General features: G+C 36.7%; 3 protein-coding genes across 3 annotated transcripts; 2 read left to right on the top strand and 1 right to left on the bottom strand.

The window, feature by feature from the left end:
• Positions 1-252: 252 nt before the first annotated feature.
• On the top strand, positions 253-6,186 carry LOC107224250 (alanine--tRNA ligase, cytoplasmic). Its single transcript, XM_015664235.2, has 14 exons — positions 253-381; positions 608-780; positions 947-1,135; positions 1,226-1,371; positions 1,572-1,763; positions 1,843-2,133; positions 2,216-2,325; positions 2,416-2,690; positions 2,798-3,121; positions 3,203-3,461; positions 3,537-3,789; positions 3,864-4,128; positions 4,194-4,478; positions 4,580-6,186. Exons 2-14 carry the CDS (start codon positions 637-639, stop codon positions 5,432-5,434), a joined length of 3,588 nt encoding a protein of 1,195 aa, XP_015519721.1. The 5' UTR covers positions 253-381; positions 608-636; the 3' UTR covers positions 5,435-6,186.
• LOC107224264 (mitochondrial ribosome-associated GTPase 2) lies at positions 5,479-7,452 on the bottom strand. The gene is made up of 6 exons (XM_015664256.2): positions 7,213-7,452; positions 6,997-7,116; positions 6,559-6,897; positions 6,346-6,484; positions 6,029-6,261; positions 5,479-5,933 (listed from the first exon to the last, which is right to left on the bottom strand). Exons 1-6 carry the CDS (start codon positions 7,450-7,452, stop codon positions 5,757-5,759), a joined length of 1,248 nt encoding a protein of 415 aa, XP_015519742.1. The 3' UTR covers positions 5,479-5,756.
• A 7,558-nt stretch (positions 7,453-15,010) lies between these two features.
• On the top strand, positions 15,011-20,233 carry LOC107224262 (signal transducing adapter molecule 1). Its single transcript, XM_015664254.2, has 10 exons — positions 15,011-15,628; positions 16,015-16,175; positions 16,293-16,538; positions 17,034-17,106; positions 17,247-17,456; positions 17,527-17,646; positions 17,725-17,913; positions 17,996-18,225; positions 18,407-18,627; positions 18,747-20,233. The coding sequence occupies exons 1-10, from the start codon at positions 15,589-15,591 to the stop codon at positions 18,853-18,855; spliced, it is 1,599 nt and encodes a 532-aa protein (XP_015519740.1). The 5' UTR covers positions 15,011-15,588; the 3' UTR covers positions 18,856-20,233.
• The last annotated feature ends 584 nt before the right edge of the window (positions 20,234-20,817 follow it).

The raw sequence follows: 20,817 nt of genomic DNA on the forward strand, positions 1-20,817 counted from the left end.
TACTGACGCAATAAAAATCGGAACTGGGTACCGGTTCCGACGAATTTCTGGTTACAGAATTGTACTCTTTATTGCCGATGAAAATAATCGCTGATCATACCTAGTCTGAAAAAAATTCAATCCGGTTATTTACGCGTACTTCGCGTACAACCGAAGGCGTTTCTGTAGAAAAAAATCCCACTTCGCTCCAGTTTTTTTTGCCTTTCACTCTTTGAGTTCAGTCTAACGTCCACGGTATTTATTCACTGCAACGTCCAGCCACGTGTATGGTGCAACGCAAGCTGGACCGATTCCGAAGAGAACACAGTAGATGGAATAAATAACAAGAGTGAACGACATCCGGTGATCTGATAAGAGTGAATCCCTCGCATTGATAATTAGGTAAATGAATACACAAGCCTAACCCGTGTTAAATAATTTCAATCTGAAGAATAGAAATACGAGGTTACATACTTTGATTGGCCTACCATCAAATTACATTTCTTAATACGGCAATTCATTCCACCCCTAACTCGAGGCCATATGGATGGATATAAATTACTCAATAATTATTTGATGTTATTTTGAGTAGAGTTGCGATTTTTCTAATCGTTCAATTTACCTTTAGGAAGTGAAATAAAAATTAGAGACGGCAAGATGAACTCCGTAATGACAGCTAAAGAGATTCGCCAGGCTTTTATAGATTTTTTCAAATCGAAAAATCATGAATATGTTCACTCCAGCGCAACCATACCTCATGACGATCCAACATTATTGTTTGCCAATGCCGGGATGAATCAGGTAAAATTAATTTTTCTCACTTGATAATGGTGTGAGGAATGTATCCAATAATTTTTAAATTCCAGCAATGTCGTTTTGTATTCAATTGCTAATTTCAAGCAAAATTTAAACACCCAAACTCAACTCTCCTTTGTGATAAAATCGTAAGCACACTTTCTTCCTTTAGTTCAAGCCAATATTTCTCGGCACTGTCGATCCCAATAGCGACATGGCTAAATGGGTCCGTGTGGTGAATACGCAGAAATGTATTAGGGCCGGAGGTAAGCACAATGATTTGGACGATGTAGGAAAAGACGTATATCACCATACTTTCTTTGAAATGATGGGAAACTGGTCATTTGGTGATTATTTCAAGGTAAAACTTACTCTAAAGTTCAATGACTCTTGGCACAGGTCATTTCATGCTTGTAGTTCTCAATGAAATGGTTCCTTGAACTGTTAACAGAAAGAAATTTGTGCCTGGGCTTGGGAACTACTTACAGAGGTTTTCAAGTTGCCTAGCGATCGCTTATATGTTACTTATTTTGGCGGCGATGAGCAGTCTGGGCTTAAGCCTGACGAAGAATGTAAACAGATCTGGCTCTCACTAGGGTAACTAAATTGAAAGACTGATTATTTATATGAATTTTTTCCAACTATCAAATACTCGGAACGCAGTACGTCTTTAGATAAATTACACAGCATACGATGAATTTCGTTTGGAAACATCAGTTGATGAAAAATTTATTTAAATCTTGTGCGTCAGATGGAATTATTTCGATTCGAGAGATCATTTACTTATAAATATTCAGGGTTCCACCTTCACACGTTCTACCTGGCAGTATGAAAGACAATTTTTGGGAAATGGGAGAAACTGGACCTTGCGGTCCATGCAGTGAATTACACTTCGACCGTATCGGTGGTCGGGAAGTTCCTCATCTCGTCAATATGGATGATCCAGATGTTCTGGAAATATGGAATCTTGTCTTTATACAATTCAACAGGTGAACTGTTTAAATGATCACGCAAATACGCTGTCTAATCATCACATGATTAGGGTGACTGTATGTGTATACGTTTCAGAGAGTCGGATGGTAGTCTTCGTTCCTTACCTAAAAAACATATAGATTGTGGACTTGGTCTGGAGCGTCTTGTTTCCGTGATTCAAGGGAAGAGAGCTAATTACGATACTGACTTGTTTATGCCACTCTTTGACATGATTCAAAAAGGAACTGGAGCTCGTACCTATCAGGGTAAAGTTGGCAGTGAGGATACAGATGGCATTGATATGGCTTACAGAGTATTAGCAGATCATGCCAGGACTATTACAATTGCCTTGGCAGATGGTGGCATGCCTGACAATACCGGCAGAGGGTAGATCAAATATATACTACATAATATCACCAATCAAAATCACAAATATTTAATGGCCTGTATTATGCTATTCTGTATGTAGATATGTATTGAGAAGAATTCTTCGACGTGCTGTTCGATATGCAACTGAAAAGCTAAATGCTAAACCTGGATTCTTTGGTTCTTTGGTGAATACTGTCGTTGATCTGCTTGGTAAATTTGATTGGCTCCAATAACTGACCGTTAGTAGCTGAAAGTAATCGTTTAGAGCTCGTTAATTACTTTTACATTGTATCATTGTAGGTGACGTTTTTCCTGAAGTTAGAAAGGACCCGCAATCAATAATTGATGTAATTAACGAGGAAGAGCAACAATTTCTAAAAACTTTATCCAGAGGAAGAAATTTGCTAAATAGAACAATGGCAAAGCTCGAAGCTACAAACGTTGTTCCGGGTGACGTTGCCTGGCGTCTCTACGATACTTATGGATTTCCAGTTGACTTGACGCAGCTTATGACTGAGGAAAAAGGTCTGACCATAGATATGAAAGGCTACGAAGAAGCCAAGAAGCAAGCACAGGCAAATGAAAATTATAATTTTAATAGCTCTACTGATTGTGAATATGTCCTAGTATCCCTATCTAGACACGAAATCTAATTATTAAATCACCATGATTTTTTTTGTAGTTGTTGTCTCAAGGCAAAGCTGGAGGAGTAGACGATCAAATCAATCTGGATGTCCATGCTATCACAGAATTACAAAATCAAGGCGTAAAGCCGACCAATGATAGCCATAAGTATAACTACAAAGCAAAGTCTTCTGATAAAGATGCTGAATATGAGTTTGCGTCGTGTGTTGGCACTGTAATTGCGCTTCGATTTGCCAAACAGTTTGTTGAGCAAGTGACTTCAGGTCAAGAAGTTGGAGTTCTGCTTGATCAGACCAACTTCTATGCTGAACAAGGTGGACAAATATACGATGAAGGATTTTTAGTAAAAGTCGGAGATGAGGTGGGGATGATTCGATAAATTGCTAAACATTTGCTTGCTGTGACTAGGAAAACCATATGAACATAATTAACTTTCACGCAGAGCACGGAAGTCTGCATACAAAATGTCCAAGTTAGAGGTGGCTACGTTCTGCACATTGGCACTGTGGGTGAAGGAATCCTGAAGAAGGGTGATAAAGTCAACCTGAATGTTGACACGGCCAGGAGGAGATTGATTATGAATAATCATACTGGAACTCATGCCCTTAACTATGCCCTCCGTACCGTTTTAGGATGGGAAGCTGACCAAAAAGGATCTCTTGTTGCACCAGATAGATTACGCTTTGATTTTACCAACAAAGGTAAGAAAAATTTCAGTTTATACTTCTTCTGAATTTAAGTTAACAATACCTCTAATCATAACCTGTAAAAATTAGGTGCTATGACTGTTGAGCAAGTTAAGCAAACGGAGATTAACACAAAGCAGCTGATTCAGCGCAATAACCCAATCTATGCTAAAGAAAGTGGTTTAGCAATTGCAAAAACTATTCAAGGACTACGTGCTATGTTTGAAGAGACATATCCTGATCCTGTCAGAATTATCAGTATTGGAATACCTGTAGAAGAATTGGAAAAAAATCCTCTAAGCACTGCTGGTACTAAGACTAGCGTTGAATTCTGTGGAGGAACGTAGGTGTTTAGTTTATTTAAGAAATTTTTAATACGAAAATATTTTTGTTACTGATTGACTGAATTTGCTTTAGTCATTTACATCATGCCGGACATATCGGTGACTTTGTAATCGCAAGTGAAGAAGCCATTGCTAAGGGAATTAGAAGAATTGTGGCTCTGACAGGCCCTGAGGCAACAAAAGCACTGAAGAAAGTTGAGCTTTTAGAAAATGAGTTAAATAAAATAAAATCAATTATTGAAGCAGATAAAACTGGAGTAAAATCTAAGGAGCATGTAAAAGCAATTGTTGATTTAACAGAGGATGTGTCACATGCGATTATTCCTTACTGGAAAAAGGTAAGCTTGTAAAACATCCATTTGATTGATTAATTCGGTTTTAAAAATGTTATCATTTTCACTAGGATGAGATGAGAAACACTTTGAAGACTCTCAAGAAATCCATCGATGATAAAGAACGTGCAGCTAAAGCTGCTGTTGCTAATTTAGTAGTTCAGAAAACTGCTGATCTAATTAAACGAAACGTTGGAGTCGCTGTTCTAGTTGAATTATTGGAAGCTTACAGTAACACAAAAGCGCTTGATTCAGCTTTAAAACAAGTCAAATCTTTATCTCCAGAAACGAGTGCTCTTTTCTTCAGCGTCGACAATGATGCTAAAAAGATTTTTGCTCTAAGTGCTGTACCAAAGGTAATGAATTTTTTTATCTTTATATTTTGGAAGGAAGAAAAAATACATCAATCAAAAAATGATTACACCTAAAATATAATTACAATCCTCTGTTTCTTCAGTCTGCAGTAGCCAAAGGACTGAAAGCTAATGAATGGATACAAGCAGTAGCTCCGCTAATGCAAGGGAAGGGTGGGGGCAAACCTGAGTCAGCTCAAGCTTCAGGCCCAAATTTTTCATGTTTGAATGAAGCATTGGAAACTGCAAAGTCTTTTGCAAATTCGAAACTGGGCATCCCATCTGGCGGTACTGAGCTTATGAAAAAAGATGCATATAGCAGTAATGTTGAAGGACCAACACTTTATGCAACCAGTGGAAATATTAAAAGCTACCGAGGTCAAATAGCTGCTAGATATAGTGGCAAGAAAATAACTTTTGAATTTGTCACGAAAAAAGAAAAGGTTGATGTAGTTCTAAAAGATAATAGCGTAATTCTCCGAGACGCTAACGCAATTGCTTTTTATTTGTCAAATGATCAGTTGAAAGGTGCGAAAAATGTGTTTGCTGAAAGTGAGGTGATTCAATGGATGAGCTACGCTGATAATCATATCCTTCCGGCAGTATTGGGATGGGTTTTACCAAGTATCGATTCCTCTACAGCTGTGAATTCAAACAAGTTATCTAAGATTGCTCAAGAAGATTGTAAAAAAGTGCTGAATAGTCTAAACATTATTCTGTTAACAAAGACGTATTTAGTTGGGGAAAAAATTACATTGGCTGATATCGCAGTGTTTACATCATTTTTACCACTCTATGAACACGTCTTTGATCCAGAGTCCAGAAAACCGTATCAAAACGTGAACCGATGGTTTCTAACTATTTTACATCAACCTGAAGTACAAGAGATTGTTAAAAGCTTTAAGATTTGTGATAAAATAGTAAAGAATCACGGTGATTCTAAGAAAATAAATAATTAAAATAATTTCAACATTTGATTTGAAACAGAGTTTTTGAATGTTTATTTTTCGTACCATTCATTAAATATTATTTATTAAAGTTAACTTTTATTTTTGTATTCGAATCTGGTACAAGCCTTAAAACTACTGTTTCACCAAGCGTGGTTGGTATTTCTTAGTGGACTTAAACAATCGTTGTATTATGGAAAGATATGTTATATTTTGAAAAAGACTTTTCATCAGTGAGTACAGATTACCGATAGTGCAATCTGAAACAATTTGTCAAAAAATTGTGAACTTATAATAAAATGTTTATTAAATACCATCCACTGTTACAAATTTTTTAAACTATTTCATGTTCATCTCGTTTATTTCTATCTTGTCCGTAAAAATCTTTGCCTGTTTCATTGTTGTATAACATTCTAATCTCTGCTACTAGTGTTGAAAGATTTTGACCCATTTTTGCCGATATTGGAACGATTTGGAGTTGAGTCTTTTCTTTAAGCACGTTTAGGTTTTCCTGCAATAACAGTCAAATCATTATACATGCAATAATTACTTATAAACGAAATATTATACATCAAACAAATGTCAACCAATTAATGATGAGATTACCTGAGATTCAGGTAGATCCATTTTATTGGCTATGACAACTACTGGTCTGTCAGCTAATTGCTTGCTAAACTGTTGAAGTTCGTACTGTAAAAGTTCTAAATCTTCCCAAGGCTCATCCATTGACATATCCAAAACAATTAATAAAGCTGCACATCGCTCAGCGTGTTTCAAAAACGTTATACCTAGTCCTCTATTTTTGTGCGAATCGGCTATGAGTCCTGGCAAGTCTGCAACTGTTGTTAAAAATTTTCTTTGTACACTTATGGACACCCACGTTTTCGAAAAAATCAACATCACATGTAAGAAATATTATTTACCAGCAACTTGTTCATAATCATTATACTGCACCATTCCGACATGGGGTTTCAATGTTGTAAACGGATAAGGTGCAACTTTTGGTCTAGCTCTTGATATAGCACGAAGTAGCGTACTTTTTCCAGCATTTGGTAGGCCAATCTGAATAAAATTAAACTTTTTTGATTGCATTTCATATAATGAAATTCGTTATGGTTTACAAAAGTTTAGTTTACCAATCCGATATTGGCCATGCTTCTCAACTCTAGTAAATACTGAAAGCTTTCCCCCTTAGCTCCGTATTCACTAATCTTTGGTGATTGTTCAATGTCAGATTTGAAGAAAGCATTCCCATGCCCTCCTGCACCACCTCTAGCTGCTATAAACATCATTCCAACATTGCCCAAATCTGCTACAATTTTTCCCTCTAAAGAACGCACTATTGTTCCAACAGGAACGTTGACTACAAAATTGTCAGCGTTCTTGCCAAAACAGTCCTTGTTCTGTCCTTTCTCACCATGAGGTGCAGATAGAATCGTTTTTACATGGCTTAAGTTGTTCACATCTGTAGAAGCCTGAAAAAATATATATTTGCCTAGTGTCAAGAAATAAATCAGTCAGATTCATAATTCGTTACTTAAAAAACTTGAACCTTTGTAAAATGAAAAAATTACTTGAAAAATAACGTGACCTCCGCTACCTCCATCACCACCATCTGGCCCGGCAAATTCATTAGCCCAAAGATGCAAAAAAGAAATAGCGCCATCTCCTCCATTCCCAGCTATTACTGTGACCTATTTTGAGATGTGACACAAAAATTATACGCAGAAATTAAGGCAAGGCTTCGAGAGTTACATCCTAGTAGTGAATTTGAAATATACTTTACGTGCCTGTTTCATATCTATAAAATACTGATTGGTGGCCCCCTGTGCTTTGGGTTTTCTATGTCTCAAAGCTACAGCAGCTTGACCATTGTATAGGCAGCTGGCATTATGAAAGGATCTGTTTGTAATCTCGTATGCAATGGAAGGATCTAGTATATGCACTGCCTGACAAGACGGTAGAATGTCTTGTATTCTGATTATAGTTCGAAGCAGAGAAGATGTTCCTAGTCTTCTTAGAGACTGCATGGCGTAGCATTAACTGTAAGACCACAAGTAACAAACATGGTTGAAGAGGAAATAAATATTTTGAGAAATAACAAATGTAAGGTACGAAAAATTTTTGATTTATTCACCCCTTTATATTTTTTATAAATACTTTCAATCTTAACTGTACAACAAGCAATATCAGGAACCCTAAAGTCATTCATATTATTTGGTTACAGTAACATTTAAATGATCTTCCAAGATATTGGTCACATAATTTTTATGAATATCGATTACGCGAGTTCTATACAACGGGAAGTAAGGCGATCGGTAGCCTATCCTATACGTTCTAGTAACTTTGTCAGATGTTGGAAATTTGTACGTGCCTAGAAAATCTACAACTTCAATTAGGTTACCTGCAAATCGATAGAGAGTAAGGTAAAAATTCAACTCAGTAAATTCTGGGCCTATACAAAATGTAATATCAAAGACATATCTTAATGGATAAATGGACGAAATACTAGGCACATAAAAGTCATATTTCTTGGAAAGTCTGGCTGTCATTTGTTTCCAACCTATGATATCTTTAAATTCCATCAGATCTTTAAAATATAAATCATATTTCAATGCCATGTTAACTGGGTCCGGTTTTTCTGCCTTCTGGAAAATATGAACTAGCAAATTTTCAGTAGCAAAGCTTTTTTCTAAGCTACGATAACCCACACTAGTATAGCCAGGGAGTTCATCACGTGAAAATGGTTGTACGCCTGTCAATAAAAAATTTCCATATGCAGCCATCTCTACAATTTGCCACGAATCATCCCAACGTCTTTGAGGACTGTCTGCAGGTGTACCGCCTTGCCCATTGCATAAAGACACCAATATAGATCCGTTTCGTTTAATCAGATTTTCAGCAGAAATGAAAAAATCCCTTAGTAATTTTCTGTTTCGATTTATCTTCATTTTCCCTCCCGTATGAGGGAAGTTGAATATTATTTTATCAAACTCTTCAGACACCAGCGGAAAGTGTTCTCCTAATTTTGTCGCATCTACGCCTAATAGTACTCGAGCCCCTGAACAAATAAAAGTAATCAAGGTCTGGCGGTAAAATAAAATTTCAAAAGAGCTGACTCATGCTGTTTCACACATACCATGATTTCTCAAATACTCTGCATTTTTTTTCGCCGATTCAAAGACAATAGGCGATTCATAACAAGTTGCAGTTAAGCTGATACTTTGATCAAGTTTACTCAGACAAACGCTGAACGAAAAATTACCCTCTCCCACTAGTAGCACCTTCTCATTTGAACGAAAAAGTGAAGTCCTCATAGTTCCTGAAGAATGGATAACTGTTTTATAGGCTAGTACATTTATAGAATCTACGTCATTTCTATCAAATTAATTAACAGGATCTAGCAGGTGACCAGGATTTAGGAAATTAATTGTTATTCGAAACGTTCTATTAAATAGTTCCCGGTGGAAATAACCCGTAAATTCTCAAAGATATATCAAATTTTAGGTTATATTAGGTTAGGTTAATAAAATCCTACCGAAGGACACGGATAATCGAGTTATACCTGAATTAGGGTTGTATTCAGCCTTGAGATCTCATTTGATAATTGTATTGAATAATACGTCCGTCTACCGTACTTTGTGCGTCAGAATTTACTTTTGTTTATTATGCGGCCGCAGTCATATTCGACACAATGTTGCCAGATGGTCCATGCGTCGTACTCCTAGACTGATTTCATTTGTTTCTAAAAATATGCTCTAGATTGCTCACACTACAATTATTATTGTAGTGGAGAAAAAACTAACCACCCGAATGACGCCACTGTCAGTCGAGATTGCCACGATTTTAAAAGGTATAGTGGAAACAGTTTTGATAGCATACGAAATGGAGATTTAAGTCGGTCCCGATGAGACCCATAAATTCAAATCAATGCACGTGTATATTCAACTTGCCGTAGGTAAAAGTAAACGAGAACGAGTATATGCAACGCTATATGTACATAGGATGAAAACGTGCATGAATATGAAACCCAGGAAAACGACAACACGCTACAGGTAGGTTACATCCAGTGTCTGCTTGATGAATCTCAAACCGGCATACAAATATTTTAGTACTGCTGCCCTTTGCGTCTTTATTCCATAATTGTTGATCTCACTATTTAACCTAGCATAAACGTGCAATTCACCTCAGAACATTATACCATCTTTACCGCTAAAAATTATCTCGGACATTTTTATTAATTGATCAATCATCATGGACCAAAAATTAGAGAATTCTGAAGGCCTTAAATAAACAGACATATGTACAAAAGTATGTTTTAAGCTGGGGGTTGGATCCATACGTATATGTGACAGAATTTTTTCACCACACATTCTGACCGAACACTTTAAAAATCGCTGTAATGTCGTAACGCTGATTCGTATAAATTAAAAACGAAAAAAACGTCTGGTATTTGAAAATCCCTAAATATCGGAAAATTCAAACTTCGCCAGCCGTCGCATGTTACGGCAGCCCTCTAAACATTTGATCGCGTTGCGCGTAGCTTACGTGCTGTTTTCACCCGGCTGTTGAGACCACAGAGATATACCACACTAATTGTAAGTTATACCTATAAAACAGAAGGTAAACAACGGCGTAAGCGTCCCGTGTACGGATTTGAATCGGTTTTCTAAAGGACGGAAGATAATAATTCTCCCATCCTCTCTGTCTCCGTACCCATGGAGTGGGGCCAAGAGAGGGGGAGAACAGCTAGGCTGCTGCGTGTAGCTCATTAGGAAGAGCAATAGGGTGAGGGGGGGGGGGGGGGGGGGATATTATGTTCTGCCCTTCAGAGAACTGACTCAATCTCTTCTGAACCTCGGGCAGCATCAGTCGTTTCCGAGCAATCGGAGTGAAATCACATTTTCTCAGTATCAGTTCCACTTTCAGACTGCGTTGTTCAGGTTGTATTACGTTGTTCGATCAGTATATTTCCAGTGTACTGAAGGCGTGTAGTCTGAGGAAAAATCGAGTTAGTGAAATAAAAACATCCAGCGAACGTTGAAGGTGAATTTCGTGTCCCGAGTTTTCATTGTTTTGTGTAACTCCAGCTTTCAGTGATGTCTATTTTTGTCTCTGTGCGTCGAGTGTCAACTTTATTATTTTTTGTGGCTGATTTTCGGCAAATGCGCAGTTGCATCGTTGGCAAGTTTATTCGGTCGGTTCGAACAGACAGCTATAGCACAAAAAGTGAGTATAGAATCGAGTGTTATTGCGGTGCGGTTTTTTGGATTGTAAGATTTTAGTGAAGATCGAATAACGTAAAAAGTGCGTCGCTTCACTAATAAACCTGAGATGCTACAAGAACTACTACATGTAAAAGTGTGGAGCAGCTCATAGTCGAGGTAACAATACTTATTTTAATCACTGATTGGTAATTTAAGATGGTACATTTAAAGCCGAACTTTTGTTCTAACATGCAATACATAAATACGAAACTAGACAACAGTAATAAATAATTTGAAAGCTGAAAAGTCAATTTGCTTAATTAATTAAAGTGTCGTGTTTTATTTTTCACAGATTTAAGCAGAGACTTCCGAGTAACTCTTCCATTTCTCGGCAACGTTGGTGAGTTTGCACGTGTTAGGTTACGGGTATTCTCCTGGGATTCCTTTGTTATGTGGCGTGGCGGTAACAATTGTTACACAAATCTTCGATTTTTTAGCTGCATGGATAGGCTCATTCACGATCGCAACGTGCTTGACTTTCAGTCGAATAATTTTTTTTTCGTAATTAAATTTACTCATCTTATTTAATTACTTGAAGTAGAACATTTTTCACGTTGCTAAAAGTGGAATGAGCATCGCGACAGGTAACCATCGCTTACTCGACACTCGCGAGATCGAATTATGTTTCGCAACTAATGCAATAATCTACGTTTGAATTTACCGATGATGTCGTTTAAGTGGTGGGTTCACCTGAGGTTTGAACATATTTATTTATTCACATTATTGTTAAATCGATAAAATTTCAAAGTCTGACATAACGTAACGTAATCAAATTGCATCTTATATTATATATCATTTTCAATCTTTTAACAGCCAACAAGTATTGATCAACTGCAGGCTTAGCTCGCTTAGAAAAATGCTAATTGACATACAGGATGTTTCTAATCAATTTTACAAAAGTTTATGTACCGATAGTCTGCCATCATTTACTAACATAATACATACAATATTATGGTTGGCGGGATACAACCGTGATACTGTATTCTGAGTAGGCAGACTATGATACAAAAACATTTTGCTCCCAACAGGTAACCAACGAAATGTAAGTCAGTGACCACGGCGCAAATGATGAAGAATGATGTGTGTTGGAAAAAATGAAGAGTCGTTTAGATCGAATATAGGTAACCGGGTAGGTAGGTGGACGTTTGGGATCCGACGCGGAGTTTATGCATGTGTGTGTGTGTCTTTTCCGTTGGGTGGTTCCGTTGGGAAACAGACCAAGGGTAGGAAGGTCGCGATGTACCGTGATGTTACTAACTTTTGTAATCCACAGCGTAGAACGATCACAGAAATTTTTTTCGCGAAAGACTCCGTATTCGAGTCTCGACAATTTATAAGAATTTGAATATGAACAAGATTGAATTTCCCATTTCTTGTCATTCCGCAACGATTTTTCAACCGTTATTCAATTCCATTATTTCGTCATTACCGATCATCATGCCATTCAATTAATCTCTGTGATCGTCTGCATGGGCAAAACGTATCTCTGGACCATCTATCGCGTTCCGTGGTACGCTAGATGGGGAGAGATGCTGAGCTCGAAGACTTCGCGTCGAAGAGGACCGCCGACCGTCACGCCACACAATAATGCTTGCCCTCCAACCTCCCTCCCGATTTTGATTCGATTTGTAATCTGAGAACAACAATCCACATAGCAATGTATCTAATTCAGAAAGATGCAGATGTGGATTGGGTTTCTACAGAATTTTTGGGACAAGTCCCAGATGATACAAATTTTTTGACAGATTAATCTTTCGCGCCTTTTTGCGCGTAGATTAATCATGAGAATTGGACGCAGCTTTTTGCGCGTAAAGTAATAACGGGAATCGGACACGTTTTTTTACGCCTCGATTCTGCAAACAGTATATAAAAGAGTTACGCACGCTCGATGTGCTGATCTTTCAGCTCTTCGGTCAATTCTTTTACGAATAATAAAGTGTTCAAGTTCTACGCTGCCTTTTGCGCGTGGACTTGATACCTTTTAGTTATGAGAGAAAGCGCGGCATTTGGAAACCAGCGCTCAACGCGCAGGAACAAAAAATCACCTTTTATCTGTTTCAGCTAATCGAACTCTTCGTCTATTTCAGCTAATCAAACCTTTTGTCTGTTTCAGCTAATCAAACTTTTTGTCTGTTTCAGCTAATCAAACCTTTTATCTGTTTCAGCTAGTCAAACCTTTTATCTGTTTCAGTTAATCAAACTTTTTGTCTGTTTCAGCTAATCAAACCTTTTGTCTGTTTCAGCTAATCAAACTTTTTGTCTGTTTCAGCTAATCAAACCTTTTATCTGTTTCAGTTAATCAAACTTTTTTTCATTTTCAGCTAATGAAACCTTTTGTCTGTTTCAGCTAATCAAACCTTTTATCTGTTTCAGTTAATCAAACTTTTTTTCATTTTCAGCTAATGAAACCTTTTGTCTGTTTCAGCTAATCAAACTTTTTGTCTGTTTCAGCTAATCGAACCCTCTGTCTATTTCAGCTAATCAAATCTTTTATCTGTTTCAGTTAATCAAACTTTTTGTCATTTTCAGCTAATGAAACCTTTTGTCTGTTTCAGCTAATCAAACTTTTTGTCTGTTTCAGCTAATCAAACCTTTTATCTGTTTCAGTTAATCAAACTTTTTTTCATTTTCAGTTAATGAAACCTTTTGTCTGTTTCAGCTAATCAAACCTTTTGTCTGTTTCAGCTAATCAAACTTTTTGTCTGTTTCAGCTAATCGAACCCTCCGTCTATTTCAGCTAATCAAACCTTTTATCTGTTTCAGCCAAGCAAACTCTCCCTCTATTTCAGTTAATAAAATTTTTTGTCGTTTTGAGCTAATCAAACGTTTTGTCTGTTTCAGCTAACTAAACTTTTTTCACTTTCAACTAATCAAACCTTTTATCTATTTCAGCTAATCAAACTTTTTGTCTGTTTCAGTTAAGCAAACCTTTTGTTTGTTTCAGCTAATTAAATTTTTTGTCTATTTCAGCTAATCAAACTTTTTGACTGTTTCAGCTAACCAAATCTTCTGTCTGTTTCAACTAATTATTTTGTTTTTTTTTCGTTAATTATATTTTTTACTTATATAAGCTAAGTATATTTTTGTTTGTATCGACATATGTCACTCATTATGTTTTCGTCTGTTTCAGGTAACTGAGTTATTTTGACTATACCGAAAAATTAACGTTTAATTTTTTAGGCTTAGGTCTGGTTTAGGGTCAGTCATCTTTTTTTCACCGATACATAGATTTAGCGATGTAGTTCAGACTCATCACGATCACAAAATGTGGTAAAATTTATTCAGCTGTAGAATTTTATTAACGGTTTTACAGTCTTTTATTGTGATCGTTTTAGTGTCAGTCTTACAGCGATTCGTGTTTTCGATATTGGTTTAGTTGTCGATTGTTTTGCGTATCCACCATGTTCTCCATTTTAGGGATTATCTCATACCTCATAACAAAAAAAAAAAACCCGTGCGCGAACTTCCAAAGTCAATCGCCGTTCGTCTATAAGATAAAAACAATCACCGTTCATCCATAATCAAAACAACCATTTTTCATCTATAATTAAAACAGTCATCTTTCATCAATAATAAATAGTCACCGGGTGATATGAACTGAAAAATTTCAAACAAACTGCAAATATACGCGAGTACAAATTGATTGGAAAAAACAATTTATCATAATTAATATCTGAAAGAAAAGATTTTTCGAAGAACGTAAGATCGATCTTGCAAGTATTCTCCGTGGAGTAGGCCTACTGGGGAAACCACGTAAAAAAAAACGCGCCCGGTGCTCTACCGCTTGTGGTGGTGTGGAAACGAGCATAAGTGTACTTATTTTCACTGGTCAAATACTCATTGTAGTTTTTCAAATAACAATTTTCTTCTTGCGTAAATTTAACTCATTGTCAATAAAAACTAATGTCAGTTAAATTATTTTCATATGTCCGCTTCATCTTGTATCGGAATAAAGATATGAGCGTTGACTGAAGATACATATTACTATCTTCAGTTAACGGTACGAGCTAAGTATTAAACATATGAACAGAAATTACATAAGGTACATATAGGAACAACTATATATCTCCATCCTTTGATTAACTTCTTCGACTATGTCTCCCATCCTTTGCATCGAGAAAAAGTTTCCAACTCTGTCAACAGTAAACCAGGTGCATGTTTATTGTGCATCTATTTAGATAACATTATTTTTGTCGATGCGATGGAGTTAGATTGATATTGCTGAATTTGGACCATATGAATTTGCATAGTTGAAAACTATGCGGCGTCCATACGGGGTTATTTGAAAATTTTAGTGTTCCCGTTCGTCATTCCGTAGGCGTAATAATACTCCACTCTGCATTATCTGGGTACACGCGGTGAGCGACGGTAACATCAGTTCGTGTCCCCTCTACTTATCGACCATTTGCCGGATTGGGTTGCGCGTGTAGAGGATGACGCAGAGGGCGCTGCTTGACGATGAATTTATGTCGGCCATTTTAAATTACGAAAAGCCCCATAAAGCTAGCAGTCTTTATGAATCTTCAGTCCATGCTTCAGTCAACGCGACCAAAATACCATATATGGAAAAAACCCGACAGGTAGTACTTTGCAGTATTTTGCAATTGGTACATTCGCTGGCTCCCTCTGCCTAAGGACTTACAATGTAAGTGACTTGGTCGATAATCGTTCGACCATGACTCGCAGCACGAGCGTCGACCCGATTCGATAATAAAATGGCAGCGCAGTGCTCGAGATTAGGATGTTATTAGTCACCCAACTGTATTTATGATTAAATATCAGCTGGATGCGTAGTAAAACGTAAACGGGAAACTCGTGATACTGAACGGTACGATTCCGCAGTTGCGTGAAGTCTACGTGATAATCAACTTAATACACAATTAAACCAACTACGTAACAATGGGACTTTTCTCAAATTCACCGTTTGACGCTGACGTTGGTAAGAGTTCATCTACCCCTCCCAAACTTAATTTAACTTTCTGTCGACGTTAATTATGTATATTGTATTTAGAAGCACTACTTTTCTTTGCAAGATATTCATCGCGATTCGTTTCTATCACAACGCTATTATTGCGTATGAACATTGAACGCCTAAATAAGTGCATCTGATTTCTCCCCCCTTTGTATTCAATCAGTTGTTAGTCAATCGAGTTGGTTGATCAACTGTCTTCTTTGACATGTGGAATCTCGATGAAAATTTGGCATTGTGTAGACTCTAATAGCATCCCCAATCACTCATGTGTTCCATAGCCAGCTATAAATATCGGATGAATCTGTGAATTGCAATAGTTAATCTGTATTTGTTAATATCATGTTGCATTCCAGAAAAGGCAACCAATGAAAAAAATACGTCTGAAGAATGGGGTTTGATAATGGATATATGCGACAAAGTAGGCAACTCCAGCCAGAATGCCAAAGATTGTCTTCGCTCCATTGTCAGGAGGCTAAATGCTCAGGATCCACACATTGTTATGCAAGCTGTGACAGTTAGTATTAGCTCTCGCTAAATAATTACCAAAGAACAATATATATTTCAAATAATTCAGAGAATACAAATACGCCTTTCATCATTTCAAATTTCTGAACTTTCTTATAAAATGTAGCTATTGGATGCTTGTGCGAGCAATTGTGGGAAGACATTTCACTTGGAAGTAGCATCCAGAGATTTTGAAGGCGAATTGAGAAGGTTGATAGCACGTTGTCAACCAAAAGTAGCCGAAAAGCTAAAATCGCTATTGAAGAAATGGGCTGAAGGAGATTTTAAGACGGATCCACAACTTAATTTGATTCCTAGTTTATACAACAAATTAAAGAGTGAAGGTTTGGATTTCTCATCTGTCCCAGAAATGGTAAGACTCATTATAGCTTAAGATCACATTTGCTTACTTGACTTCAGAGACTTGGTTACGAAGTGGTGTGATGCATACTACAATGTACATTGATAATTAATGACAAAAGCAGTATTGAGAAAAGGATTTATCTTTGTGGATTTACGTGTGTACTAAGAGTTCAATTTCATTAGATAACATATCTGTATCACGAATGAAGCATATTTATATGTTTGCAATTGATTTGAATTCTGAACTAATGAATCAGCTTTGTTCGTTTTCAATTTCCACACAATACAAATGTTGTATGTAAATAATCAAGATGCATTGAAATACAAGTATACACACATATGTAAGTTAACAGTAAACGCTGCGTATTTACAACTGATAACATATACATACATTGAAATTGACTAAGCTATTCAAACCTATTTAGTGTCAGTAATACGGAACCATCAAAACTGGCAGATCATGTTTTTGCAATAATAACATTCATTTGTAATTAAAATTTTTTAGCCTAAACACACAGCTATCAGTAGGGATCCAAATGTTGTAACCAATTCTCAGGAAGAAGAAGACATAGCGAAAGGTAAGTAATAGTTGTAATGGTCTTACAATTAGCAAGACAGTTGTATATCACTGATTTTCTAATTTATTATTACTTTTCTGAAATGAAAATCAGTCGTAACTCTTATTACGTGTTTTTTTGTTTTCATTTTTTCCTACCAGCAATAGAACTTTCGTTAAAAGAGAACAAGCAACATCATCATTCTACTATCTCGCATAGTTCACCATCGACAAAGAAGTCTAGCAGTTTATATCCTAGCGTCAGTACAGCGTTGAGTTCAGCTAGTAGTACAGATGGAAGAAAAGTTCGAGCTCTATACGATTTTGAGGCAGCTGAAGATAACGAGCTGACATTTTTAGCTGGGGAAATAAGTAGGTATCATTAAGCTTGATTCATATTACAATGAAAGTTCGTTTTCAATTTTTATTCTGACTCTTACAGTTCACATTCTCGATGATACCGATCCGAATTGGTGGAAAGGAACAAATCACAGAGGAGAAGGCTTGTTTCCATCTAATTTTGTCACTGCGGATTTATCCGTGGAGCCCGAACAATTTACAAGTAAGAAACACCCAGAATCAAGATCACAGAAACACCACTGTTGATTGGCTGTGAATACTTTCAACTTTATCTTTACAGAACTGGAACACGGCAATAAAAAGTCCGTGCAATTTGCGGAAGAAGTTGAAGTGAAGACGGTCAAACATGAGCCAGAGATAATCGAGGTTGAAATTGATGAACCTAAAATGGACCGACTTCTCCACCTGCTACATGAGGCCGACCCTGAATGCGATTCGACTGACACGCAGGAAATGTTAGATTTGGAAGGTACAGAAGTTGTCTACAATATTTTTCACTTCATTTTAACATGATTAATTTTTCGAACATCGGATGTTTTGCATTTTTTCAGAACAAGTTACAGCTATGGGACCGCTTATAGATGCGGCTCTGGAGAAGGTCGATAGGCGACACGCCCAACTAACGCAATTAAGCTCGGACCTGGTGGATGCTCTTAATTTGTATCATACGCTAATGAGGGAACCACCACCTCCGACCCCGACGAATTACACATTACCAAAAATGCCTCCAACCCACGTCAACACTTACCAATTTCCAAACCAAGGACCACCTCCACCTCTCGTTAGTATCTCATCTTCGCTCGCAGTTTTCTCTTTCAATAATTAACTGCTATGAGGACATACCGAGGCGGTTGAAACGCCCTATTGTCAAATGAAAACCAGTGAATGCAAAAAGGAGCTGCATACCAGTGCAATTGCTAATATGCATCCACCACTTGATTTGACTGACTTCCATTTTATAGATGTATAATGGTATGCCTCAGCAGCCTTCATTCAACACAGGGGGTATGCCTCCAGGAGCATATCCACCTGGTATACCTGGGAGCGAATACATGGCTCCCGGAAACATGGGAAACGTGAATTTACCGCGTTTTCACATGCAGCCTGGCCCGCCACCTTCTGGTCATCCTCAGGGCCTACCACCGCCACCTGACCGAACAAATCTACCTTATCCTCAACAAGGGTAATATATTGCTCTCTTTTTTTCCTCAATGTGAATTGTGCAAAATCTAATTTTTCATATAATTTCATGGTAATGTAATGTTACCTTCGGTTTATACTTGATAAAATTTTCCCAAAAAGGTTTCCATCACAAGGTGCTCCTGCAGGAGGATCTTACGCTGGGCCACCAGGGCCTTCAGTAAATCAACAGCCTCAATATGCTCCTCCAAATGGACAGCATATGATGTAAGCAAAGATATAATACGACGTTCCAAAAAAAATTCCCTTGTATTCTACTCAAGTTGTATAATATTATTATCATGAAGATTATTATTATCATTATTACTATTATTTAAATAAGTACGCCCAATGTAGTCAAAAAGCCTGGGTTTCGATATTCAAATCAGAGACTTATGTGTTAATTTTGTTTTCGTATTTCGTTGCCTCGAGATTTTAGTTCAGGTTCCGTTTTAAAATGTCTGACTTGGTGTTTTTTTTAATAAATGCATATTGCATTAATTGTGTATCTGCCTATCACTGTACATTAGATGTTTTCCGTAATCTTACAATTATTCTTATTTCCAACATGAAATTCACAACACTACGTATATGGTGGTCAGAACTGTAAAGAATAATATTTTTTAACATTTTGAATACGAAGTGAACCGTTTCGGAAGACAATGTCGGTAATATATCTAATTAATTTCGATCGCGAATTAATAGACCTTGAAGGTCATGCTGATACCTAATTTATCATATGGTCCTATGTGAAATGAAAATTAACATAGGCAGGAAACTGAAGTAAACGACAGAAGTAGAATACGCTGAACGTAAGAAAAATTATTATTTAACTTCGTATGTAGCTATAATTTACTAATACTATTATCCCAATTATGTTCTATATTAAAACATAAGAGATAAAAGTTGGTAAAGCTTCTATAGTTTGCTTAAGTTAGTTTGAAAGTGTATACAAACCACAAGAGGCTTGGTCGCCTAATGCTGTATAAAAAAAAATTATGTAATAATCAATATATTTAAATGGATCGATGGCAGTTTTGTGGAAATGTATGCTGGTTGCGTCTAGTCTAAAATTTGCCCGATGCTTAATCTTTTTTTTTTCTTTGTGATAATGTACAATCGACGCGTTAAACGCTTGGCTGGGATTATTTACGTTCTGTCTGAGAGGGACTAATACAGTGATGACAGTAAAATCGATTAATTAAAACTGCAAACTAAGACAAAGACTGAACTGTCTTTTATTGAGAGTTTCCTTGCCAATATCAAAGCCAGTCAGCCAGTCAAGTGATTGCAATTTCAGCTAATAGATAATATATGCATTTCCTATTGCACGAGAAGAGCCGGTTGCGATAAAATGAAGCTAGTTCAAGTACAGAAATCTCACTTTAAAGTAACAATCACACATATATACATATATACATATATATATATATTTTGAGAAAATTACGACTGGCGTAAGTTTCGTGTTTTTGTAAGTACTTGGTATAATATGTAAATTATAAATAAAAAACAGTGAATACAAGTCCTTATAAGTTACAAGTTAATGTAAACGATACTGTGAAATGTATACCTATGTTACGTTGCCATTGAATTACAATTATTTACGTAAATCACAGCCTATCCATTTATACTTTCCACATCTATTTCCTTGGAACAGATTCCCACTGTGTTAGTTATTATCTGAACTTTTCAAAGGCCTAATCTCCCCTATCTCCCATGCGGTTATGAATAATGATTAGACAATACTATTGTTGTTCACAGAATAATAACAAACACTTTATCTCGACAATGACATTTATTTGATTCATCCTATTATTTGTCCTTGGCATTTACTGTAAAGACGTCAGAAAGGATCCGTTGCTAAAGCAATACGGATTTTGATGATAAAATCAACATATTTTCGGATCATCAAAACTCGTTGCAAATTATCCACACGTAGGAAAAAATATTCCAATCACCACACAAAACCATGATGCGTGGTTTTGCTGAAACACAATATGTAAGTAATACCGCGAGTAATTGAAATGCTTGATATATTACATACAGCTGAAATCTCGATTATCTTGTTAATTGGGAAATTCGCGGCGATTTTATGAGGTGTTTTAAATGCACCTGACCTTCACGAGTATCATTTACATATTTATATACATCATGCAGCAGAAATTGATGCAACCACGTAATATCGTCCAACGCG

The sequence above is a fragment of the Neodiprion lecontei genome, chromosome 2, assembly GCF_021901455.1.
Source record: "Neodiprion lecontei isolate iyNeoLeco1 chromosome 2, iyNeoLeco1.1, whole genome shotgun sequence".
Taxonomy (NCBI): Eukaryota; Metazoa; Arthropoda; class Insecta; order Hymenoptera; family Diprionidae; genus Neodiprion; species Neodiprion lecontei.